The sequence below is a fragment of the Macaca fascicularis genome, chromosome 16, assembly GCF_037993035.2.
Source record: "Macaca fascicularis isolate 582-1 chromosome 16, T2T-MFA8v1.1".
Lineage (NCBI taxonomy): Eukaryota > Metazoa > Chordata > Mammalia > Primates > Cercopithecidae > Macaca > Macaca fascicularis.
The window spans coordinates 71,640,734-71,667,829 of NC_088390.1; the positions used below are offsets into that span (position 1 = coordinate 71,640,734).

The window sequence follows — 27,096 nt, forward strand, 5'->3', positions numbered from 1 at the left end:
GTTTTTGTTATTTTCCTCCAGCTTCTCCGCTGGCAAAAGTCTGGGCCAGGTGAGGTGGTGTGTGCCTGGTAAAGGTCTGGGCCTGGTGTGCACTGGTAAAGGATTGGGCCGGGTGAGGTGGTGTACGCCTGTAATCCCAGCACTTTGGGAAGCCGAGGCAGGCAGATCACGTGAGGCCAGGAGTTCAAGACCAGCCTAGTCAAAATGGTGAAACCCCGTCCCTACTAAAAAGATAAAAATTAGCCGGGCATGGTGGTGTGCGCCTGTAATCCCAGCTACTTAGGAGGCTGAGGCACAAGAATTACTTGAACCCAGGAGGAGGAGGCTGCAGTGAGCTGAGAGAGCACCACTGCGCTCCAGCCTGGGAGACAGCGCAAACTCCGTCTCAAAAAAAAAAAAAAAACATAAAAAAAAGGTCTGATTGTGGCCTAAGAGAGTCTCGGGAGAGAAGAAGCCAGGGGGCTTGAGTTCTGCATAGAATTGCAAACCCAGTGCTTGTCGCTAAGGCACCAGTGGTTTATCTCTAAGGCGTGGATCCGGTTCTGTCCAAATCTCATGGCTGAGGGAAGACTTCAGGGCAGGTGCATTTCACATTCACTGTGGACACAATTTTCCAACTACGGGGAGGAGGCACAGCAGGTTTTCGATACCCAGACAGCAGGAGATGTACTAACTCAGAAGGTCTGACTCAACTCAAGGGAATTAGCTCTTTTTTAGAAAAGTTTTTTAAAATTGACACATAATTGTACATGTTTAGGGGTACATAGTAATGTTTCAGTACGTACAGTGTATACTGATTGGATCAGGGTAATTAGCATATCCATCATCTCAAAGGTTTATCATTTGTTTGTGTTGGGAGCATTCAATATCTTCTTTTCTGGCTATTTGAAAGTACATAAAGTAGAACAGAGGTTACTACAGACTGGGAAGGGCAGGGGGGAGGGGAGATAGGAAACTATTTGTTAAAGGATAAAAAATTAGGCTGGGAGTGGTGGCTCATGCCTATAATCCCAGCGCTTTGGGAGGCCGAGGTGGGAGGATTGCTTGAGTCCAGGAGTTGAAGACCAGCCTGGGCAACATAGTGAGACTCCATCTCTACAAAGAATTAAAAAAAAAAAAATTGCCAGGTGTGGTGGCGCATGCCTATGGTCCCATCTCATCATCAGGCTGAGGTGGGAGGATGGCTTGAGCCTGAGAGGTCAAGGCTGCAGTGAGCCATGATTGCATCACCACACTCCAGCCTCAGTGACAGAGCAAGACGCTGTCTCAAAAAAAAAACAAAAAAAAAAACCAAAAAACCCCAAAAAACAGTTACAAAATTACAGCTAGACAGTGTTCTGTAGCACTGTAGGATGACTATAGTTAATAATAATATAGTATGTATTTCCAAATAGCTGGAAGAGAAGGAATTAGCCCTTCCTCCAAATAGTGTGTTTGGGCCAATTAAGCCCCAGGTTTAAATAATGGGGCCTAAGTTTCCAAACCCAGGCATTATCCTGACAAAGGGTAGAACCCAACATGGCAAGAGTCTTGGAGTCTATGGCAACTTTGGGCTTCTAAGATGGGTGCAGAGACACAAGTTTGAACACTCCAAGTTGGCTTTGAATCTAAAAACCTATTGATAAAATAGAAACAGGCCATATTTTAATGAAATAGGTACAGAAAGGCCGGGCGTGGGGGCTCACACCTGTAATCCCAGCACTTTGGGAGACTGAGGGGAATCGCTTGAGCCCAGGAGTTTGAGACCAACCTGAGCAACTTGGCGAAACCCCGTGTCTACCAAAAATACAAAAAAAAATTAGCCTGGCATGGTGGTGCTTGTCTGTGGCCCCAGCTACTCACAAGGCTGAGGTGTGAGGATTGCTTGAACCTGGGAGGCGGAGGCTGCAGTGAGCCAAGATTGTGCCACTGCACTCCAGCTTGACTGTCTCAAAAAAAGGAAGGAAGAAAGAAAAACAAAAGAAAGAAATAGGTACAGAAGAATGACAGAGGGACTGGATGGAAGACAATGTTTCATTTCACAAGTAAGATTGGGACTGATTTTGTCAAATACCTGCCAATCCCTAGGGTTATTCTATTTGAGGAAGTTTCAAAGAAGACAGTAATAAGTGTGTCACCAAATCAATACAGGAAAAGAGACTGGTCAGTTGACCTGTGTATTGATGTCATATCTTGGGTGTCGAGCTTCTTGGAAATTGTTTTCTGTTTGCTTTTCAGGATTGTGAAATACAGTGAGCAGTTCTCATCCAACGATGCCATCATGTCAGGCTGCCTTCCCAGCAACCCCTGGATCACCGATGACACCCAGTTCTGGGACTTAAACGCCAAATTGTATGTATTTTATATATTGGTGTTTTCAAAAAACCGTTTTTGAGTGACAATTCACATGCCATAAAATTCACCCATTCAAAGCACACAGTTCAATGGTTTTTATTATATTCATAGAGCTACAATCAATGTTAAAACAGTTCATTACACAAAAAAGAAACCTTGGACCCCTCCAGCCTTAGGCAACTGTGAATCTGCTTTCTATCTTTACGGATTTGTCTATCCGGACATTTCCTATCAATGGCATCAATTGGAATTGGAGGAATGACAGAGGGACTGGATGGCAGACAATGTTTCATTTCACAAGTAGAAGAGGAACTGATTTTGTCAAATACTTGCCAATCCCAAGGGCTACTAGATTCGAGCAAGTTTATAAGAAGACAGTAATAAATATGTCACCAAATCGATATAGGAAAAGAGGACAGGCTGGTCAGTTGACCTGTGTATTGATTTCATCTCTTGGGTGTTGTGCTTCTAGGAAATCTAGGAAAGACTATGGGGTCTTTTGTGATGAGCTTTTTTCACTTAGCATAATGTTTTCAAGGTTTATGAATCTTGTAGCATGGATCAAAACTTCATTCCCATTTATGGTCGAATCATCTTCGTGGTATGGATGCACTAGAGTTTGTTTATCCATTCATCCGCTGATGTGGGTGGTTTCTGCCTTTTAGCTATTATGAAGAATGCTGCTATCAACATTCGTGGGCAGGTTTTTGTATGGGCGTGTTTTCATTTCTCTCGGGTGTATATCTAGGAGTGGAATTGCTGAGTCAAATGGTGACTCTATGTTTAACAACAGATTGGTTTTGAAAATTAAAAAATCATAGGTATGGCTTTGCAAGTTTGCTATCTAATTAGAGTAAACTTAAGTTCTGGGCGGGCAGAGCCCTAAACCTGCCCTTTCCCTCGCCCTTTGGCTCTGTCTGTCAGTTTTGAACAGTCTTTGCTCACTGGACCTGCACGCATGTGTTATTTGGAAGAGGGGGCAGAGGCAGAAACGCAGGAGAGTTCCAGCACACAGAGGGAGGAAGAAGAGAAGGGTGTAATGGTCAAGTTAGAGGGAGAGAGAGAGGAGGACAGGGGAGAAAGGACAGGCCTGAGTGTGTGAGGGAGGTGGGGTGATGGGAAAGGAGGGAGTGCCAGGTATAGGTCACCGCTTGGGTCAACACTGCCAAGGCCATGAGGAACACACAGGTGACACTGACCCAGCTGGGTAAGCAGGCCTGGCCTGGGAGGGTCCCGCTTCTCATCTCCAGCAACACTGGTACCTATTCCACGTGGCCCGCTCTGGGCAGCCAACGGGTTAAGGAGGCCACTCCTCTGGAGTTGGGGGTGCCCTGTCTACTAAGGTCAACTGCAGAGCCAAAGACTCTAGAGCTGTCTTCTGGGGTGGCTTCCCTTATCCTCTGTGGCCTCTGGTTGTTGGGGTGCTTCTCTGCAGCCCGTGTCTGCCTCCCAGGGTACTGAATGAGAGAGGCGACCTGTGTCTGCCTGTGGGCAAGCGTGTGCAGACGCCGGCTCTCCCTGGAGGAGAAGGCAGGGCACCTGGCCAGGAAGAGGGTTGTCCTAGGAGGGCTTGGGGAGGAGAGATGGATGGCAGCTGAATTTTAAGTAAAATGAGGAGCATGGTATCGAAGACAGGTAGAGGTTGCTGGAGACAAGAAAAGGGTGTGTTCTGTGTAAGAACCGTTGATCAGAGGGCACTGGGTGGGTGACAACTGGAACTCCCCGTTAAAGTGGGAAGCCCTGTTCTTTATTGTGGATCCTATATGTTTATTGAACCTATTTTATATATGTGTGTGTGTGTGTATATATATATATATATTTTTTTTTTTTTTTGGTGCACCTGTCACCTGAGCAGTATACACTGAACCCAATTTGTAGTCTTTTATCTCTCACTCCCTTTTCACCCTTTTCCCCTGAGTCCCTGAAGTCCATTGTGTAATTCTTTATGCCTTTGCATCCTCATAGCTTAGCTCCCATGAAAGCGGGAAGTCTTGTTCTTAATGGTTTAGATTTTAGAACATTATTACGATTATTGGGGAAGCGTAACAAAAACATCAATGTTCAGGCCTTATCCTCCCAAACCTCTTATTTAATTGGCCTGGGTTGCTCTCTCACCCCTATCGGTGTTTTTTGAAAGCTCTGCTGATTTTCACAAGCAGCCAGGATTCTGAGGCTGGTTTAGAGCATTGATTCCCAGTGTGGTCCCTGGACCAGCGGCATCCACAGCACCAGGGAACCTGTCAGACGTGCGTATTCTTGGGCCCCACCCACTCCTACTGAATCAGAACCTGTGAGGTTGGGACCCAGCAATCTGTTTCAATGCGTCTTCCAGGTGATTCTGATGCATGTGGAAGTTTGCAGACCCCTGTCGTCATCACAACTCAGCTTCTTACTAATTATGTGAGACTTGGCAAATATTTAACCTCTTTGAGCCTCAGTTTTCTTGACAATAAAATGGGATAGTAATACTCAACTCATAGTGTTTTTTTAAGGATTCAATGGTATGTGTGTAACACACAGTACTTCATATAGGACAATGCTCTGTGAATGGCAGCTGTTAGTGTTATCGGATTTCTTATTGTTTCTACACTTGTTCTTAAGGAAAGTGTAAAACTTGCTTGGCAGGCTTTATCTTGGATCCCATAGACATGAATTGTGCCTGGTTCTGGTCCTAGCTGCTACATCAGTGGGAAACATGGTGTGATGGACTTGAAACCTTGGTTTCAAAGGTCTGTGTTAGGTTTAGGAGAATTCCATAAGGGATAGGGGAGAAATCTGAGTCTTTTTCTGATTCTCTGGAATGTTAGATCTCTGCTAGCTGGGCTCGAATGTCCTACCTGGGATCAGGGAAATCTTTCCAAACAAGGAACGCAGTGGGACCTGCATCTTAGAGGAAGCCCTGAAAGGGAGTGCAGAGACAGCAAATGGGTCTACTCTGAGGCACGTGGCCTGAGGCAGGTACAGGAGGAGCCACCGGCTTCCACCAGAAGCCAGGGCGTGCCATGGTGGAGGGGCAGCTGTGGTGGGTGATAGGCACCCAGCAGGTGGCAGTGATTGTAGCACCCATCACCAATGCTGCTCCAGAATTCTCTCCTGATCCAGGTGGCGGCCTGACCCTCTGCTGGCCAGGCTCCAGGCTGTTACCAGGCCTTGGAGGAGGCATTTGAATTTGTTTGTCCTTAAGGCTAAGCGAGCAGGACCTGAGTGTGGGATCCCCACACTGGGCATGCTCCTCACCTCTGGGATGGTCATGTCTTTGATGTGAGCCCCAGGGGACTTGTCTGTGGCTGAATCTTCCTAGCAAGTAATTACTTGGCTTGTGTGTTATGCAGGGATTGGGAGGAGGAGGAGGATTGGACTGAGCCCTAAGGGCCATTCGACTAAAGCCCCTTACCCCAACCCAGGCCACCGCCTGGCACAACCCCTACCTATCTGGTGCATTTACAAATCATCCTTGCAGGGTGGAAATCCCAACCAAGATGCGAGTGGAACGATGGGCCTTCAACTTCAGCGAATTGATCCGAGACCCTAAAGGTCGACAGAGCTTCCAGTACTTCCTCAAGAAAGAATTCAGTGGTGGGTCTTTGTTTAAGAAAAAAAAAATTAAAATAACTTACTTTTAGAAAGAGTCCTTTAATGTCTGGCCTAGGGTTTGGGGAATTTCTCAGCAGATGTTTTCAGAGCTTTGCTTATGCCCTCAAACAGTCGCTTCCTTTCACAGCTTTAAGAATGGGACCTGAGCCCAAGACTCGTTCTTTCCATAGACTCAAAGAGGCTGCACTGTCTGGGGGAAAATTGCACCTGCTCACAGAATCCACATTTGGATCCCTCACATTTCTGAGGGCTCCATCCATCCTGGATGCCCCCACTGTCACCCGAGGAGCCCCTGCTCCTTCCAGCCTAAGTATAATGAACCTGGAGGAAGGGAAGGGAGATAGGCAGGCTTTTCCTTTCTTTCTCTTTTTGTCCCCCAGCCTGATTTTCTTTTTTCTTTTTCTTTTTTTTTGTTTTGGAGACAGAGTCTTGATGTGTCGCCCAGGCTGGAGTGCAGTGGGATGAGCTCAGCTCACTGCAACCTCCGCCTCCCAGGTTCAAGTGATTCTCCTGCCTCAGCCTCCCAAGTAGCTGGGATTACAGGCACCCGCCACCACACCTGGCTATTGTGTTGTATTTTTAGTAGCGATGAGGTTTCACCATGTTGGCCAGGCTGGTCTCAAACTCCTGACCTCCGGTGATCCGCCCTCCCCAACCTCCCAAAGTGTTAGGATTACAGGCGTCAGCCACTGCGCCTGGCTTCCTGATTTTCTTTAGCTCAGTGGTTCTACACATTCAGTCTGCCTGGGGATATTTAAAAACATGTTTTCCTGGATCTCATCCCTAAAGTTGCTTTTAAATTGGTGGGGGTTGGAATCCCTGAAATTTTGGAAACTCCTCAGATGATTCCAATGTGTGGTGATCGACAGCCATCACCTTAGCTCCTGGCCTGATTTCTTCAGGGCCTTAAGAGGGTGTGGATTTTAGTGGAATGGGCAGGGCCACATTTTATATCCCATCTCTGGATGTCACCTCATAAGGGGCACTGTGACTTTTTTTTTTTTTTTGATATGGAGTCTCGCTCTGTTGCCCAGGCTGAAGTGCAGTGGCACAATCTTGGCTCACTACAACCAACGCCTCTGAGGTTTAAGTGATTCTTCTGCCTCAGCCTCCCAAGTAGCTGGGACTACAGGCACGTGCCACGACACCTGGCTAATTTTTGTATTTTTAGTAGAGACGGGGTTTCGCCATGTTGGCCAGGCTGGTCTCGAACTCCTGACCTGAAGTGATCCATCTGCCTTGGCCTCCCAAAGTGTTGGGATTACAGGCATGAGCCACCGCACCAGGCCTTTGGCTTTTTAAATATACTGCACTTCCCGGAGAAGCATCCGCGAAAACCATGAGGCCAGATCAGAACCAGGCTGTGCATTCACCACCTTCATTGAAATATTTACCCTTATGGGATTCTTTTACTTCCTTGCTCAGTCCCCAGCCCTGGGGGCATCACGCTTGAGCCTTGGCACTCAGTGGCTTACTACCCGAGATCCACTTGTTTGTGGCACTGCTCCAGAAACGAATCCTACTGGACATGCCTTTAGCCTGGCTGACTGCCGGATGCAGAACATTACATGATAATATGGATTGTTGATAATCCGCCTCCCTAATCAAGTCTAATTGCCACTCTAGAACAAAACCCAGAAAAGATGGATGGACTGGTGAATAAGTGGTTATAGTGCCATCTAGTGGCAAAGTGACAACATACACCCTGAGTTTATTATCTCCACCCCCCCACCCGCCCGCACTCATTCCTTAATGAGAATCCAGCGAAAAGATTTCCCTGCGTTATTTAAACTGTATTGTTAGCAATCTCCTCATGAGATTCCCGAGGCTTTAGGTATGAACAGGGCAGATAAATCATCCATTTGCTCATTTACGTTTTAAAAAGATTTTTAAATTGAAATATTATTTGCATATCATGAAATTAACTTTTTAAAAGTGTACAATTCAGGGGTTTTAGTGTATTCACTAAATTGTGCAACCATCATCACTAATTCCAGAACATTTTTGCCACACTAAAAAGAAACTCTTTACCCATTAGAATCATCTTCTATTCCTCCCTCTCCTGCACCCTAGCCCTAGGCAACCACAGATCTACTTTCTACCCCTATTCGCCTCTTCAAGACATTTCATATAAATGAAATCATGCACTATGTGACCTTTCGTCTTCTTTCACTTAGCATAATGTTTTCAAGGCTTGTCCATGTTTCAGCATATAACAGTACCTCCGTTCTTTTTTTTTTTTTTTTGACAAAATCTCACTCTGTCAACCAGGCTGGAATGCAATGGCGTGATCTCATCTCACTGCAACCTGTGCCTCCTGGGCTCAAGCGATTCTCATACCTCAGCCTCCCGAGTTGCTAGGATTACAGGTGCCCACCACCATGCCCGGCTAATTTTTGTATTTTTGGTAGAGACGGGGTTTCACCATGTTGGTCAGGCTGGTCTCAAACTCCTGACCTCAGGTGATTCACCCACCTTGGCCTCCCAAAGTGCTGGGAATACAGGAGTGAGCCACTGTGTCTGGCTGCTTGGTTCCTTTTTAAAGACTACATGATATTTCCTTCCTTCCTTTTTAATGACCCCGTACTATTTCCTTGTTTGTATGTACCACATTTTGCTTATCCATTCGTAAGTTAATGGACATTTGGGTTGCTTTGGCTTTTTAGCCATTATGAATAATGCTGCTATGAACTTTTGTGTGCTTATTTAATATTTTTGGTGGGAAAATATATGTAATATAAATTTTACCATTTTAACCTTTTTTTTTTTTTTTTCTTGAGATGGAGTCTTGCTGTGATGCCCAGGCTGGAGTGCAGTGGTATGATCTCGGCTCACTGCAACCTCCACCTCCTGGGTTCAAGTGATTCTCCTGCCTCAGCCTCCTGAGTAGCTGGGATTACAGGCGTGTGCCACCATGCCCAGCTAATTTTTGTATTTTTAGTAGAGACAGGGTTTCACCATGTTGGTCAGGCTGGTCTTGAACTCCTGACCTCATGATCCACCCACCTTGGCCTCCCAAAGTGCTGGGATTACAGGCATGAGCCACTGCACCCGGCGGAAATCTCCTTCCTTTTTAAGGCCAAATGATATTCCCTTGTAGTCTGCACCATATTTTGTTCATCCATTCTTTTATTGATGGACATTTGAGTGCTTTCCACTTTTTGGCTATCATGAATAATTGCTTGCTTAATTTTACTAAGCAATCAACTGTCTTTTGCTGTGGGCAAGACAGTTTACATGGCATTTGTTGTCAGGTCAATTACATTTTAGTGAAGAGCATCACTGGTCTGTGATCTCGGTCCAAAGAACGCCCTAAAGTTCATGCTGAAGAGGAAGGACCTCCACAGAGCTGTGGGACAAATGCCAACTAGTTTAGAATTGTGCAGCCTTTTCTAATATGAAACACCCAGGAGCTTTAAAACAATACAGTTGAGCCTTGACCAACACTGGTTTGAACTGCACGAGACCACTTGTAGGTGGATTTTTTTTTCAGTAGATATATTTAAAAACTTGGGGGGATTTACAGCAATCTGAAAAAACTTGCAGATGAACTGCACAACCTAGAAACAGACAAAAGTTATGAAAATGGTATCATGAATCCATATAATAGATAGGTAGATACATATGTACTTATGTGTCCATTGACTGTTTATGTTATTAGTAAGGCCTCTGGTAAACAGCAGGCTATCTGTAGTTAAGTTTTTGGATTTTCTGCTGCATGGGGGTCTGCGCCCTAACCCCTTAGTTGTTCAAGGTCAACTGTACTGAGAAAGGAGAGGAGAGGATTTTGTTGTTCATTTCCCCACACTGTGACACACTCCACGATTTACACACACACACACACACACACACACACACACACACACACACGCTCTCTCGTGATCATCTTTATTTTCCCAGGCAAAAATTGCCACCTGGGGCCACCGTGTGAACATATGCATGGTGCCTCTGGGCGCTGCAGGTTAGAGAACTTTGAGTTGGAGGGAGATGAAGGATTTGGGGGAACCTGGCTTTTCCTCCTGGGCCAATTCCCTCTGGCTCAGGTGATGCTCAGTTCAGTCCTGCTCCTGGCCAGACCTTCCCTGAGGGTCAGTCCCTCAGCACTGCTGCTTGAGCAGCCTCTCCGTAGGAACCACAGCCTGGAATATGCCCGGTGAGGGACCGGAAATGACAGGTTCTCTAAGCACAGCCAAACAAAGGAGGAAGAACTCACGCACAGTCATTCAACAAGAGCAAAGGACGGAGGTCTTTATGAAGAAAACCGTAGTGTAGCAACGCATGCATATAAGCCTATTCATGTGCGAACTCATTCAAGCAATATTTGCTACAGCCAAATTCTAGAATAAAAAAGCGTATGACAACCTCTAGGGGGTGATATGAACACTGGCCTATATATTGTTGGAGGAAAGGAAGCCGCCACAGTGTGAATGCATTGCTGCAAGCATGGTAGGTGCCCATCTAGTTTTTTTCGAAGACCACATATTGAGCAATTACTAAGTTCCCAATGTTCTTCCAGGCCGTAGAAGTGAAGATGTGGCTCCTTTCCTCAAGGAGTAGTTTTGTCTAGCATCGCAATATACAACAGCTTGTTCTGCGGCAGGAAAGCTGTTCACCGAGCTGGGAAATGGAATCCATCCCGGCCGACTCATTTCTTTTATTTCCTCTTTTCTTCTCCCAACTTATTTCCTGCCCGGCCCTCATCCACGTGGACTTCTCACCACGCAGGAGAGAATCTGGGGTTCTGGGAAGCCTGCGAGGATCTGAAGTACGGAGACCAGTCCAAGGTCAAGGAGAAAGCAGAGGAGATTTACAAGTGAGCATCAGCCAGGGCGTTGGAACCACCCCATTGCGCTTGAGGTGGAGATAGGACGAGAGGACCACAGCCTGGTGACTGGCTGGGGCCTGGTCAGCATCAGTTCACTGTACTTGCCATGCTAGAAATACTTCCCCACTGCTTTGGGAGGTTTGGGGGTTCCCTGAAGAAAGCCTGGTGAGACACGCAGTGTGAGTCTCCTGTTCCTATGGGAATGTGTCTAGGGGTTAAAAAAGCAAGCTGTCCCGAATTACAGTGCAGAGTGCTCTGTCTTTGACTAAAGCCTTCTTAGGTGTCCTGAGAGCTGTGTGTGTGTGTGTGTGTGTGTGTGTGTGTGTGTGTGTGTGTGTGTGTGTGTGAGAGAGAGAGAGAGAGAGAGAGAGAGAGAGCAAGAGGGGGGGTGGGGGGGGAGAGAGAGAGAGAGAGAGAGAAAGAGAAGCAACAACATGGGAAAACCTATTCCTTAGAGATGTGAGGATCACAGGGGAAGGGAGCTCCTCCCACGTGTCTGGGACAGTGAGCGCAGCTTGGGGTACAAACATGGGTGGGCACATCTCATTCCTGACATCACGGCTCTAGCCCCCACTTGTTCCAAGCAGCAATAAGTCTGTCCCTCTCCAGGCCCGTCTCTTCTCCAAATTATACAAGAGCCAAGGGTTCCAGGTTAAAAGGGTCAGTCCTGTTTTCAATGGCCAAGTGGAGAAGAGGGGGAAGGTGTGATGAGGCCCCCAAGGTTGCTGAAAGCCACACTCCCCCTCCCCGACGCTCCTCCCCCTACAGGCCTGGCGGGTGCTCCTGTCCTGCTGTGGTCCCATCTCTGTGGGTTCTTTCATCTGCACTGGCTGCAGTGGACATGAGTCCTGGACACCAAGGGCCCAGCATTTTTAGTTCATACTCACATGCTTCGCTGTGTTTCCCAAAGCCCAAGCACCACGCTGGGCTGGAACCAGCCCTTTTGCGGCCACGAGACTGTGGTGCTGAACTTCGGGCAGCAGGCCAAACAGCCCCTTCCTCTGAGGACTTAGCCTCTGGACCCTGGATGTCCTTCCTGCAAATGAACTCAGGTTGCAACACCCCGGTTTCCAGAGAAGCACCCGCAGCATTGAAGAGAAAAGCTTGAGGTCTCACTTCTTATACTTAGAGGTTCATGCACTCTCTTGCAAATTTGCCCATCTCCTCCCACAGGGAGGGGATCCATGCATTGAGAGAAATGGGGGTGCGGGTGTGGTGCAGTGGGGAGGGCTGACGGTCCATGACATCCTTCGCAGTACAATGGGTGCCTGACTGCCTTACACACAGTGACACACACACAACTCCCGATTCCGAAAATCTGCTACAGGAAGCCTGCTGCCTCTGCCATTAGTTTGATTCTCCGTCTTCCCCAGGCTCCCTAGTTATGTAAATCTCAGTTTGAATTCCAAAATTTTAAGGTACATCTTAGAAAGGTGGGAAAATATTCATGGGAGTATTTCTAATCCAGCAACAGCTCAGAATTGGAAAGACTGAGGGAGTTCTGCATCCCGGCATCCCAGGTAGAGCCACAGGCTCAGGAAGTGTGGCCAAGTTTGGTCTAACTGGGAGCCTTGGCCTGTCTGCCCAGGGGGTCAGACCTCTGGGTTCTGGGACCATGGGCTGCCTCTCACCGCAGTGTGTGAGATTCATTACAAAGCACATCTGGATTGGGAGAGGGAGAGCAGAGACCCCCAGAACACCTGTGTGAAGGTGTCTTAGCCTGGTCCCAGGTCGGCCCTGGAATCCTGGTGTAGAAGGTGTGAAGTTGGAGGCTGAGTTTTTCACCCTCATGGCCAGGGCCTAATCTGACCTGGGCTTACCCCAGCCCCTTCTTGCTCTCTCTTCTGGAGGCTGGAAACATCAAAGTTAAATATTCGCATTCCCAATACTGGATGTTTCTTGCTTCGAGGAAAAATTGCTTGACAGCCTCTTCAAAAGTTCACGCTCTTTAGTGTCTCCTAAAAAAACCTGCCACCCTCACCTCGGGGAACCTGAGTCATGTCGGTCCTTCCCTTCCGAGCAGCTGTGAGCTTTTCATGAACTGACTTGGTTTTGTTACTTTTACTAACATCTCCCTCCCACTCCAGGCTGTTCCTGGCCCCAGGGGCGAGGCGCTGGATCAACATAGACGGCAAGACCATGGACATCACAGTGAAAGGGCTGAAGCACCCCCACCGTTATGTGCTGGACGCCGCACAAACCCACATTTACATGCTCATGAAGAAGGTAGGTGGATCCGTGCTGAGGATACGGGGTCCAGATAGGCCTTCCATCCCTAGGTACCTGGAAGATTCTTTTTTTTTTTTTTTTTTGAGACGGAGTCTTGCTCTGTCGCCTGGGCTGGAGTGCAGTGGCCTGATCTCAGCTCACTGCAAGCTTCGCCTCCCAGGTTTTAGCCAGGATGGTCTCGATCTCCTGACCTCGTGATCCACCCGTCTCAGCCTCCCAAAGTGCTGGGATTACAGGCTTGAGCCACTGCGCCCGGCCTTGGAAAATTCTTTAGATATAGGAAAAAGGGAGATGATACGTGGACAGCGCTTTGCCAGTTGTAGGATGCAGCTCAGCTTGGGGGCTCATGTCTGTAATCCCAGCACTGTGGGAAGCTGAGGTGGGAGGACTGCTTGAGCCCAGAAGTTTGAGACTAGCCTGGGCAACACAGTGAGATCCTGTCTCTATATATATTAAAAAAAAAAAAAAAAAAAGAGAGAGAGAGAAAAAAAAAAAAACCCAGAATTGTCAGCCATCTCTTCCCCCTGTCTATTGGAGTGGACTTGCCTTGAGCCCCTCACTCACGGGCCTAGAGGGACTCCTGTAGAAGCTGTGTGCATCTTTACGGGCCCCACTCTGCAGTAGTAGGCCAGTAGGAGTGATGGCATTAGTAATGCTAGCATTATGGTAACAGCCTTCATTCATTGAGAGCTTACAAGGTGCAGTCACTGTGCAAAACACAGAACTTTATGCTCAAAGACAACCCACAAGTTAGGCTTTGCTGCTCCAGAATCTAGCGGCTTGGTCAAGGTCTCACCAGAGATGGGGCTGGGATTTGTAGCCAGGTCTGCCTGGGTTTCAAGGCCGAGCTCTTAGTTTCTGCTGTAGAGTGATGGCAATTCTCACCACTCTGGCCCTAAGCAAATATTACATATAGAGGCATAGTGTCTAGAAGAGACAGATTTGTGTGTGTATGGTTGTAGTAAGACCCTGTGAGAATCCAGCTAGCCCACTGGATTATTAACAAAGTGTGAATGTGGTGGGAATTAAAAAAAAAAAAATACGTGAAGGGGACCTGAGAGAAAAATCAATCATTTTCTTAAGAAACTAGAATCGGAGGCTCAGAGTTAGCCTTAGAGAAGTTGATTAGTTTGATTCTTCTTTGGTGCCATCCTTGACAAGACTTTCTTTGGGTGCTTCAACTTCTTATTATGGCAATGATTTCTTTAATGGCAAAGTATTTTTATAGGATATAGATTATGTGATATAGGCTATTTGATATAGGTTATGTGATATAGGTTATATGAAATAGATTATGTGATATAGGTTATGGATATTGGTTATGTGATATAGGTTATATGATACAGGCTATGTGATATAGACCATCTGATATAGGTTATATGAGATAGATTATATGATGTAGGTTATATGATATAGGTTATATGATACAGCTTATATGAGATAGATTATGTCATACAGATTATATGATATAGGTTATGTGATATAGGCTGTTTGATATAGGTTATGTGATATAGGTTATATGAGATAGATTATATGATGTAGGTTACATGATGTAGGTTATATGATAATAGGTTATAATGTGATGTAGGCTATCTGATATAGGTTATGTGATATAGGCTATATGAGATAGATTATATGATATAGGTTATATGATGTGGGTTATATGCTATAGATTATAATGTGATGTAGGCTATCTGATATAGGTTATGTGATATAGGTTATATGAGATATATGATACAGGTTATGTGATATAGATTGAGAGAGATTATATGATATAGGTTATATGATATAGATTATGTAATATAGGTTATATGAGAGAGATTATATGATATAGGTTATATGATATAGATTATGTAATGTAGGTTATATGAGATAGATTATATGATATAGGTCACATGATGTAGGTTATAGTGTGATATAGGCTATCTGATATAGGTTATGTGATATAGGTTATATGAGATATATTATATGATATAAGTTATGTGATATAGATTATATGAGAAAGATTATATGATATAGGTTATATGATATAGATTATGTAATGTAGGTTATATGAGATAGATATGATATAGGCTATATAATATAGATTATGTAATATAGGTTATATGAGATAGATTATATGATATAGGTCACATGATGTAGGCTATAATGTGATAAAGGCTCTCTGATATAGGTTATGTGATATCGATTATATGAGATAGATTATATGATATAGGTTATATGATATAGATTATGTATATAGATTATATGAGATAGATTATATGATATAGGCTATATGATATAGATTATGTAATATAGGTTTTATGAGATAGATTATCTGATATAGGTTACATGATGTAGGTTATATGCTATAGATTGTAATGTGATAGAGGCTATCTGATATAGGTTATATGATATAGGTTATATGAGATACATTATATGATATAGGTTATGTGATATGTTATATGAAATAGATTATGTGATATAGGTTATATGATGTAGATTATGTAATATAGGTTATATGAGATAGATTATATGATATAGGTTATGTGATATAGATTATGTGATATCAGCTATGTGATATAGGTTATATAATATAGGTTGTGTGATATAGGCTATCTGATATAGATTATGTGATATAGGTTATATGATATAGATTATATGATGTAGATTACATGATGTGGGTTATATGAGATCGGTTATATGATGTGGTTTATATGATGCAGGCTATGTGACATAGGCTATTCGATATAGGTTATATGAGATAGATTATATGATATAGGTTATGTGATATAGATTATATGAGATAGAGTATGTGATATGGGTTATGTGAGATAAAGTATATGATATGGTTATGTGATATAGGTTATATGATATAGGTTATATACATAGGTTTGTGTGAATGGTAAATGCTGATTAGCTTTCCTGATTTTTATTTCTTCTAATTTACATTTCTTCTACTTAGTCTTTTATTGTATCATTTTAAAATATTTTTACTTTGTTTTTAAAGCATGTAATAATTTAGAATTGCCACCAAGCCAGATTAGCCATTTTCATCCTTTTTTGAATCAGTGGGGTGTCTCTGTGTTTTTGTTACTAGAAGATTCACAGCAGGGTTTCTTTATTAATAATCCTCTTTAATGTATTTTAAAACGTTTTGGTTCCTAAAAATGTAGCTTTCGGCCGGGCGCGGTGGCTCACGCCTGTAATCCCAGCACTTTGGGAGGCTGAGGCGGGCAGATCACGAGGTCAGGAGTTCGAGACCAGCCTGGCCAACATGGTGAAACCCTGTCTGTACTAAAAATACAAAAATTATCTGGGCATGGTGGTGGGCGCCTATAATCCTGCTATGTGGGAGACTGGGGCAGGAGAATCGCTTGAACCCGGGAGGTGGAGGTTGCAGTGAGTTGAGATCTTGCCACTGCACTGCAGCCTGGGTGAAAGAGCGAAACTCTGTCTCAAAAAAAAAAACATGTAGTTTTCATACAGCCTTTTAGGGGCTGCCCAGGGAGGCCAGCTACTAGCCAGAATGGAGCAGTCAGGTAACTTCAGGAAAGAATGGCATATATGCCCACTGGACTCTCTATATGCCATTACAGCCATGTCCTATGGCGATACACTCAACGTATCCCGGTGGCTCCATGATCCCTATTCCTAGACTCTATGCTAGTTTTACTGCTCCCACTTAGTCTTTAGAATAGTGCCATTTCATTAACTTTTAAAAATATCTCAATCCCTGGTTTGTTGCAGTGGGCTTTGTCCCGTATTGGGTATGACTAGAGTTTTCTGCTGGCTTAAAAGTGACAAGCATTCATGAAGCTTCTCTGAAATTGCCCAGGGTCCCAGTAAACATCCCCATAATTGGACTCTAAGTGTTGGTTGTTTTTGGTTTTGCTTTGGTATTCTCTTGCCTTTACACCCAAAACACAGGGCAGATAGGGATGTCAGTGGCTTAGAAGTGGGCTCCATACTCCTGGCTGCTCATCTTCCTTGGAAGAAAGTCTTGGAGAGGAGAGGTCGGGTGTCCTCTTGTCTCATGCTGGCTTCACTGAACCACGCCAAGGTGGATCTTCGTGGGTAGAGTTACAGACTGTAGTTCTCAAACTTAAAGGTACAGCAGGATTACCTGGAGACTGTTCAGGTAGTTGTTAATTGTTAATTGTTTAGGTATCCTCATGTGAGCAAATGATGACAGACTATGTCTCAGTACGTGACCAGCTGTCTCACTTGTTTGGCATGTAGCATGCAGCATATGAGAATCAGTGAAACAAATTAAGCAGTTCTGGGTCTAGTGTACTTTTAACTGTAGCAGCTTTTATGCAACTGGGTACATTTACAACATAGGCTGAATCACAGACAACCTATGATAGGATCTGAAGCTGTGAGCTATAAAACATGAGACTGTTCAGGCTCAGGGTGACTCTCCCAGAGTTTCTCATCAGGAGGGCTGGGGCAGGCCTGAGAAGTTCCCAGGTGAAATTGATGCTTCTAGGGGGGACTACACTTGAGAACCACTGCTCTCAACACCTCCCCGAACACCTTTCACCCAAGGAGACAAATTCTCATAACTTCTCCGTTCTACTGCCAAGGGAGGCTTGAAAATGGCAAGGGTATTGGTTTGATTTGACCCTTTTTTCCTCTCATAATTACTGTTGTTTTCTTGTTCCCACTAGGATTCTTATGCTCGCTATTTAAAATCTCCGATCTATAAGGAAATGCTGGCCAAAGCTATTGAACCTCAGGAAACCACCAAGAAAAGGCAAGTGGAATTATCTGTAATTGCTGGCTGCCTGCTGTTTAGTTTGCAGAGAAGTGAGGGTCTCTTTCAGCCAAATAGCTATTATGGAGATATTTGCTTGATGAAAATATTGGGGATTGGGAAGTATTGCTCAGGGAATGAGTGCCTCATTTGCTTCATAATGCCCTGAAATCACTCTAGCAAGATTTCCTTAGTAATTACCACCAGCGAGTTTTGTTTCCTGAATGCTGGCTTGAAAGAGTTTGGATGATCAGACCAATAATTACCCTTATCACAAATGGAAGCATCTCCTTGGTTTTTAAACTGCTCCATGTTACCTTCAGACTGATGCATGGGAATTAATTAAGCTGCATCCTGGTATTTAAATTGTTCTAAGACCTCAGAGAGAATACCAGACTGCCCCCCAAGAGAAAATGCTCAACGGAGGGGAATCGGACAGTAACGGGCCAGGTATTCCTGCTGCCTCCGGGGACCGTGTTTTAGAAGTCCATTAACTCGTTCATTCTCACTTTTCTTATTGGAGATGTGAATCCTCTCATCTGGTAGAGCCACTGGGACAATGGACGAAATAATGTTCTGAGGGGCAGATTGAACTCTTTTTGGGGGTAGTTCAATCTGCAAGGATTGAAGATTCAAAATAGTAATTGAATGGCAGCTTGAACAAAACTGTAAGGCTTTGGAAGAGGTTTTTCCACTGGCAATCATGTGTCCTGTCCCCACCCCCCATAGTGACTGTTCCTCTGTTTGCCAGGTCAACCCTCACTGGGCTCCTTTCCAGCATCTTCCATCAATTCAAACGGGGGATGACTGGACCAGAGCCTTTATCAAAGGAGAGAAAACAAAACAAAACAAAACAACCCAACTTGGTTTCATTCTTGAGGATAATGGCCCTGTTAGGAAAAGGAGAGAAAGAAAGTCTTTGTGGTGCTATTCTTCTGGGTTTACCAAGTAAGGAAGGGAGTTCAGTGTCCCTGGGGACTTAAAAGCTTCTACTTGAAGCCAGAAGAAAGGCCCGTAATAGCTCCAGAAGTTCTGCCAGAAAGTAATGAGGGGAAAGAAGAGGAGTCTCATACCTCTCTCTCCAGATATTTTAGAAGTTGGGGCAGATGTGAGAATTCTCACTATTGTGAGTGAGAATTACATGTGGATGCATTCGTAAAGTGTGAAGCCTGGTCTGTGTCCATGCCAGGACTGCAGTGGGTATGAATTTTGTTCCATGATCCCAGGTATAAGACAATGTATTCAAACTTAATTTTTCCATGACAAGTTGCACCTAGTTCCAAGCCTTCCCCTTGGCAGGGCTGGTGAGAGATCCAATGTCAGCATCAGGCTTTATTTCCTGGTAGGGGAGCCCTTCTTCTCCCTAAGATAGATGTAAGAGTTCAAGGGGCTTATGTAGTCTAGAAATCTGGAGTAGGTTGCAGGTCTTTGTCTATCATTGCCGCTGAAGTGCTGGGCTCCAAGCTTGTGTGGGCCCTCAAAGACAGGTAGCTCCGCTGCTCACTGTCCGTTATATCACTTGGATACCTTGAGCTTTGTCCTGGCTCCTAAGGCCATGGCAGGGAGAGTTTGGTTCCAGGAATCCATGCTTGGCTTTGAAGAAGATTCTGGCACATGTCAAAATATTGTACCTGAGCAGGGTACCAACAGCCCACCAGCCCTCTTTAGGCCTCTTCCCTCTTTCTGTGTTCATTGGGGCCTAGCTATCTTGGATAGTCCAGCTCTTTCCTTCCTTCCCAGAACCATAGCTTTTGAAAACAAATGCTCCAGCCAGGCACAGTGACTCACTCTTGTAATCCCAGCACTTTGGGAAGCTGAGGCGGATGGATCAGTTGAGGTCAGCAGTTTGAGACCAGCCTGGCCAATGTGGTGAAACCCTGCCTCTACTAAAAATACAAAAATTAGTCGGGTGTGGTGGCACATGCCTGTAGTCCCAGCTACTTGGGAGTCTGAAGCATGAGAATGGCTTGAACCTGGGAGATGGAGGTTGCAGTGAGCCGAAGTCATGCCACTGTACTCCAGCCTGGGTGATAGAGCAAGACTGTGTCCCCTGTGCCCACCCCCTTACCCCGCCCCCCCAAAAAGAAAAGAAAACAAATAAATGCTCCAACTATCTCCAGTACCCAAACCTTCATTACTCACTTCTTTCATGAAGATGTTACAAGAAGTTAAGAAAACAAATTGGTTTCTTTTTTTTTTTTTTTTTTTTTTTTGAGACGGAGTCTCGCTCTGTCGCCCAGGCTGGAGTGCAGTGGCCAGATCTCGGCTCACTGCAAGCTCAGCCTCCCGGGTTCACACCATTCTCCTGCCTCAGCCTCCCGAGTAGCTGGGACTACAGGCGCCCGCCACCTCACCCGGCTAGTTTTTTGTATTTTTTAGTAGAGACGGGGTTTCACTGTGTTAGCCAGGATGGTCTCGATCTCCTGACCTCGTGATCCGCCCGTCTCGGCCTCCCAAAGTGCTGCGATTACAGGCTTGAGCCACCGCGCCCGGCCCAAAAACAAATTGGTTTCTAAATCTTGTAGAAGTTCAATGCAACTTCGCCAACCAAAGGGTCTTCCTTGTGCCTGACCTAAAATCTAATGGCAGTTGGTACTCCCTCTGGTCTTATCCTCCAAGTGGGGTGAATGGAGGCAAGGTTGGACCCCACCGGAGGTTCACTGGGAAAAGGAGAGAACAAAATCTAGATTTTGGACCTTCCAGTCCCAGCTCCCACCAAGTGTGAGAGTGTCAGTGTTGGGCAAGCTGTGTCATTTTCCTCCAACCACCAATCTGTCCTTCCTTCCAGCTCCACCCTCCCTTTTATGCGGCGTCACCTGCGATCCAGCCCAAGCCCTGTCATCCTGAGGCAGCTGGAAGAGGAAGCCAAGGCCCGAGAAGCAGCCAACACTGTGGACATCACCCAGGTCATGAGCAAGCTGGACCGGAGGAGCCAACTCCAAAAAGAGGGGCCTCCTAAATAAATCTGTGATTCCTGGGGGTGGGGGCATGCACGTGGGAGAGGCAAATGAAGAAGGGTAGGGTCAGAGTCTAGAAGGTTCCATTCCCCATTTATGGAGGTCATCAGGTTCATCCCATACTCCTCTAACTTTCTTCATGGGGGACTTCCTAATACCACAGCAACCAGAGCTTGTTCTCCCAAGCCCACTCATCAGGGGACAGGGTCGGCGAAGATGGTGGGTGGGAGAGGGGATCACCTGACTCAATTGCTGTGTGGCTGCCTAGTATACCTTAGGGAGTTCTTAGGGGAACCGAGAACTCTCACAGTGAGAGCCAGGGGGAAAAAGCTCTCTCAGTGAGAGCCACAGGGAAACGTGGTACACAAAGCTCTCTCTCAGTGACAGCTTTGCTTTGGAAAATTAAAGAGAAGGCCTCTCTCCACCCCCAAGGCCTAGTGTTTTTCAGGGAGATTTGTTTAAAATAGCTTTATGAAGCTTCTCATCCTATCTCTCTAATTTAGACTACTGTTTCTAAATGAGTCTGAGATCCCGCCAAGGGGCTAGTTGCAGGGAAGTACTTTCTCTGAACTCCCCTGCTTTGCCTGCTTGGAAAGGCCCTGCTGAGACATTTCTCCTGTGGAGTTTGTTCTTAGTCATAATTACTGGAGGGTTGACCAGCTCTCTTCTTCCCATCTCCCCATCCACTTGTCCATGCTGGAGAAACAAGTGGCTTTTGGGAATGAAGGACTCGAATGGCCCTCTGAGGAGCATCTTTTTGGCTAAAGAACAAAGGCATTGATGTCTTCATTCATGGGAAGAGGATGGTAGACATCAAGATGAGTGAGGATCAAAGATGATACTATCTGGGACATTTTCTAGATGTCGATGCTTCCCTCTTCTGTAGGTGTAGACGAGGTCAGCCCTGTAGTCAGGACTGTGGGAGAGAGAGGATAGTTCTAACTGACCTTGGGAGGTTTAGAAGGCCATTCTCGAAGTTAAGCTCACTCCTTACACTTGTGCAAGAATGCAACAGACATAGAACACAGAGGTGAGCAACAGACCAGCCTGACCAAGTAGGAATACTCGCTCATTCAGCACATCTATTGAGCACCTACTATGTGCAAACATCGGTGAATGAAACAGACATGGTTCTCTCTCATGGAGCTTCTGGTCTAGGACTGAGACAAAATAATTAAACAAACTATTAGGTAGCTATTGCTGTGTGACCATCAACCAGAAAAATAGAGCAACATACAACAAGTGTTTATTGTTCATACATGTGGGGTCATCTGTGTGGCTCTGTGGATCTTGGCTGGGTTCACTCATCTGTCTGGGGGTGTTGCAGTGGCCTAGGCTGAGCTGAGTGTGATTAGTTTTCTCTGCTTCATGTATCTCTCATCTCCCAGCAGTCTCAGCTAGGCAGAATCCCATGCTGAGGACTGAATTGCAAGGGAGCAAGTAGAAACACACAAGGCTTCACATAGTCTCTTCTACTTTATTTTATTGGCCAAAGCAAGTCATAAAGCCAGCCTAGATTCAAGGGACAAGGGAATAGACTATATCTCTTTAGTGAGAAAAATTTCAAAGTCTCATGGCGAAAGATGGATGAAATTTCAAAGTCTCATCGCAAAAGACAGGGAAAGGTGAAGAATGAGGGCCATTGTTGTAATTAACAACACAAATGCCTGCCCAAGGGATTATAAAGGAAATTAATGTGGTACTGGGATAGGGAAGATGGGATGTGTGTAGACTATGCCCCTGCCAGGTGGTGACAGAGAAGCAGGGAATGAGAAAGAGTTGGCCGTAAGAGCACGTGGGCCAGGCAAGCAGAACGTTCTGGGGAGAGGGGGCTGTGTGGGCAAAGGCTCAGAGCAGGGAAGTGGCTCCGAGTGAACCGAAAGGCCAGGTGAGTGAAGCCTGCTGGGTGAGGTGGAAACGGTGCAAGATGAGTTTACAGAGTGGGCAGGGGCCAGATCGTTGATGACCTTCAAGGCTGTTCTAAGGAGTCTGTGGTCACCGGTTTCACGTTAGCAAAATGGTTCTAGCCCAGAAGAGGGGTGCTTATGCTTTCCATTTGCACTGGTTGCAGACCAGTTTCCATGCTAAAAGCGCACAGAGGGATATGCTTTGCTTATCTCTCTTCTGGAGAATCTTGGAGTCTTCCCACTCTGGAAGGTACCCCAAGTAGAAATCTAAACCATTGTAAACTAGGTGACACGAGCGGAGGGACTGTATTTATCTCATTCATTAATTGGAGCCTGATTCCTGACACCCAGCGGGTTCTGCACCAACATGAATGACACGAGTGGATGAATGAATGAATGAATGAACGAATGAATGAATGAATGAAAAGAGCTCTGGATTTGGAGAAAGCCTCCTGGTTCCCGCTCCTGGCTCTCGCACTAGTCATATAGCCTTAGACAAGTCACTTAACCTCTCTACATCCTTATTTGTGAAATGAGGTATCGGGACAGCTCTAAACTTCTCAAAGCAGACTTTGTGAATTCTGACTGGGAACCCGGGCTGGGGCATCCAGTTTACTTGAAGATTTGGAATGGGAGGAAAATTAGGTAATTTCAAAAAGTTTCGCGTTAAAATAATCGTGAATATATTATGAAGTAGAATGCAAAATGTACATGAATTTTTAAAGATACGATTTGAGACATCAAAGGCATTTTGTGCTTGGCTGTGGCAGGCTCAGGCTCTGCCCTCCAACTTCTGGGGGAACGTGTTTTTGGGTCTCCTGCTGTGTGGCCTACTTTTATGGGAATGTTTGAGAAGCATGAAACCAGAGAATATTTGCTGGTCCTTTTGGTCACTCCATATGAGCTAAGATGACATACCCAGCAGCGTGGTAGTGAGGGTGGTGGTGAGGGCATCACAGCCATTGTGGCTTCTACAGGGCACAGACTGTGTCTTGTTCATCTTTGACTCAGGTATCCCCTGTCTCACTCACCACAGGTTTGTGCTCCAGTCTCTCTCATTCTCCCACAGGCTACTGTGTGCTCTGTGTCAGGCTCCTATGGGGACTCCTTGTGTATTGATGGAAGCCTGCTCAAGTTGAGACACACAGGATCTCACAATCTAATGAGAGACACAGCATGTAAACAAAGCAGATGAGCATTCTTTATTAAATGAATGAGGACGTGAGCGTCTCAACACTGTCTGTCTAGAGGAAGGAATAGGAATGGCTTCATGGCTAAATGGCAGCATTTATGCTTCATAGATGTATTCTATTCATTTATTTTTTTGTTTGTTTGAGACAGGGTCTTGCTCTGTTGCCCAGGCTGGAGTGCAGTGGTGCAATCATGGCTCACTGCAGCCTTGACCTCCCAGGCTCTAGCAGTTCTCCCATCTCAGCTTCCCAGGTAGCTGGGACTACAGGTATGCGTCACTAGGCTTGGCTAATTTTTTGTATTTTTTGTACAGATGGGGTTTTGCCATGTTGACCAGGCTGGTCTTGATTTCCTGGGCTCAAGTGATGCACCCACCTCAGCCTCCCAAAGTGCTGGGATTACAGTCATGAACCACTGCACCTGCCCCATAGATACATTTTAAGGACCTTTTTTGTGTAAGGATCTGTGGTGGGTGCTATGGTGGATACAAAAGTGAACAAAATGGTCTCTGCCCTCAAGGGGCTGACAAGATGCATGGATGCAAACGGCTGTAGCCAGAAGCAGGACGCAGTCGAGACCCGATGATGATCAAGGATGATGATTGTTGATTGAGAGAGACCACACGCCGGAGGAACCCAGAGGTGGGAGAGAATTGTTTGGCTGCAGGATGATGATAAGGTTTTTGGAGGAGGCATGCTTGAGGTGGGTCTCGAAGGAGAGTAGGGTGTCATCAGATAGAGACTGGGGAGTGGGCACTGCAGGGCGTGTGGGCAGAGGCCAGGCAGGGCTACTGCTGGCCTCTAGGGAGCTTACCGGGTCAGGCAAAGGTGCTCCCTCCAAGCAGGTGTCCTTATAACACCTGGCTGAATTTCAGTCCCACCTTGCCCCTCAGCCAGGTGCCCCTGAGCAGCACACAGCTTGCACAACCATTTGGTGGCCCTGAGCACAGGGTCCAGGAAGCAAAGCTGGGAGGGTGCTGGGTTGAAGATGTGTCATGGAAGGCTGGCACGTGGACTCTTTACTGCAGTCTCATAAGTGTCATTCCCCACCCACCCCTGGCTGGTTGAGATGCCCCTTCTCTGGCTCTCCTTCCTTTCTGCTCATGCCTCTGTCTGTGAATGCTGCACCGTATCGAAACAATTGTTTGTGTGTCTTTTTCTCTCACTGGATTGTAAAACTCCTTAAAAAGGAGAGACAGTGTCTTGTGGGGTTTTGTGTCCTCAGGGCTAGACATAGCATGGGCCTGCAGTTGGTATGCCGGGTGTTTGAAGAACTTCAGCACACTGGAAATCAGGAGCTGAGGAGTGAAGATGAATTAAGAAGTGGTTGCTCTGGTCTCCGTCAAGAGGAAGGTGTGGATTAGGAGGGTGGTGATGGGTTCAGAGGAAAGAGGAGAGATGCTGGAGGCAGGTGGATAGGACCCGATTGAAATGGGGTGATGTGGGGGAAGAAATTAAAGAAGACCCAGAGATTTTGATCCTCCTAAGATAAGGGTGATGTTAAGAAAGGTATTGATTATGAAAGAGGACTGGATTTTGTGTTAGCAGTTGGGGAGGGACCGGGGAAGTTTGGAGTCCCAGATGAAAATATATACACTATTCATGTAATAAACATTTACAGAGTTTTTTCTTTCTTTCTTCCTTTTCTTTGAGACAGAGTCTCAGGCTGGAGTGCAGTGGCACCATCCTGGCTCACTACAACCTCAGCCTCCCAAGTTCAAGTCATTCCCCTGCCTCAGCCTCCCCAGTAGCTGGGATTATAGGTGCCCACCACCACGCCCGGCTAATTTTTGTATTTTCAGTAGAGACAGGGCTTCACCATGTTGGCCAGCTGGTCTTGAACACCTGACCTCAAGTGATCCGCTGGCCTCGGCCTCCCAAAGTGCTGGGATTACAGGTGTGAGCCACTGCGCCTGGCCGTGGAGCTCTTATGTACCAGACACTGGGAGCCTGCAAAGCCCCTCAAGGCGTTCCAGACTAGGAAAGAGATAGACAACACTGTACAACTCACTGACACAGAGGATATCAGGACTCCTAGCGGAGCAAGCAGAACAGGAAGGGGATGTCAAGGAGGAAGTGATTGATCCTATCTGGAGGCATCGGGGAAACTGGACCTCAAAGATTGCGTAGAATTTTCCAAGTGGAAGGCAGAGAGCTGTGGTTAATTATAGTTCCCCCTTCTTCCAGAAGGGATTTGAGGCAGCTTAGAATACTATAATACCATATGATAGCATGTCTAAAATGATAGATTGAAAACCAATTTTAAAAAGTAGTTTGTACACAGTGAACCTTGGATGACTGGGTTATCAAAACTGAATGTTACTTTTTTTTTTGGCTTGAAATTTTGCTCTGAAATTCCTGACAACAACCAAGCAAACAGAGAGACAGATTGGTTTTAGAATTTTGTGTCGGGCCAGGCGCGGTGGCTCACGCCTGTAATCCCAGCACTTTGGGAGGCCGAGGTGGGTGGGTCACGAGGTCAGGAGATCGAGGCCATCCTGGCTAACACAGTGGAACCCTGTCTCTACTAAAAATACAAAAATTAGCCAGGCGTGATGGCGGGCACCTGTAATCCCAGCTACTCAGGCGGCTGAGACAGGAGAATTGCTTGAACCTGGGAGGCGGAAGTTGCAGTGAGCCAAGATCGCACCACTGCACTCCAGCCTGGGCGACAATTTTACTGTGTCATGAAATCAAGCATTCAAGTCCTTCTTTACCTGGATCCTCCCCTTACTCCTAAGTCCCAACACGAAGTTGAAAATATGTGCTTCTGGAGAGAGAGATTTCTAATCCGTTCCTGTTCTAGGCATAACAGATGCAGAACTGAGTAAGATCATCAAGTCTTATTTCATGAAGTTTGCATTTTAGCTGGGGGTGCGGGGACAGGCAGTAGATCATACATAAGTGCTCTAAAGGAAAGCAAAGTAGGTTCGAGTAACTCTGAATTAAGGAAGGGGAGTAATTTTAGATGGGTTTCTTGACCCAGAAGTGACTGTTGAAGATGTGATAGCGGGTGGAACCTGAGGGCCAGAGAGTGGATGGAGAGAGAAAAGAAGGCTAAGAGGGAAGCTTGGATGAGGCCACATTTTAAAGGTGTAAGAGGAGAGAGAAGAGTTAAGAACGGAGTGGCAGAGCTGTTAGGATGCCTCCCTGAGAAGATGTGTGGGGGATATGGGTGGGTGGCCAGCAACGTTGAGCAGAGACAGTTAGTGCCCACTGGATAGTCCCTGGGCACACTTTCACTTCCCAGCACCCTGCAGTTAGCTGGGGCCATGTGTCTAGTTGTGGCCAATAGACATGGGCTCTGCTGAGGTGGATCAGA

At 45.9% G+C, this 27,096-nt stretch overlaps 1 protein-coding gene across 13 annotated transcripts in view; it reads left to right on the plus strand.

Moving 5' to 3' along the window:
- Window positions 1–27,096, plus strand: part of RGS9 (regulator of G protein signaling 9) — a 100,860-nt gene that overhangs the window by 63,524 nt on the left and 10,240 nt on the right. For 11 of the 13 annotated variants that reach the window (XM_065531864.2, XM_045374569.3, XM_074020142.1 and 8 more), the window contains 6 exons: window positions 2,218–2,331; window positions 5,795–5,910; window positions 10,654–10,741; window positions 12,841–12,979; window positions 17,635–17,720; window positions 20,509–20,626. In XM_065531864.2, the coding sequence (XP_065387936.1) occupies window positions 2,218–2,331; window positions 5,795–5,910; window positions 10,654–10,741; window positions 12,841–12,979; window positions 17,635–17,720; window positions 20,509–20,626 (661 nt within the window). Of the gene's footprint in view, window positions 1–2,217; window positions 2,332–5,794; window positions 5,911–10,653; window positions 10,742–12,840; window positions 12,980–17,634; window positions 17,721–20,508; window positions 20,627–24,088; window positions 24,417–27,096 lie in introns of all 13 variants that reach the window. The other 2 variants (XR_012426029.1, XR_012426030.1) reach the window with 1 other exon arrangement.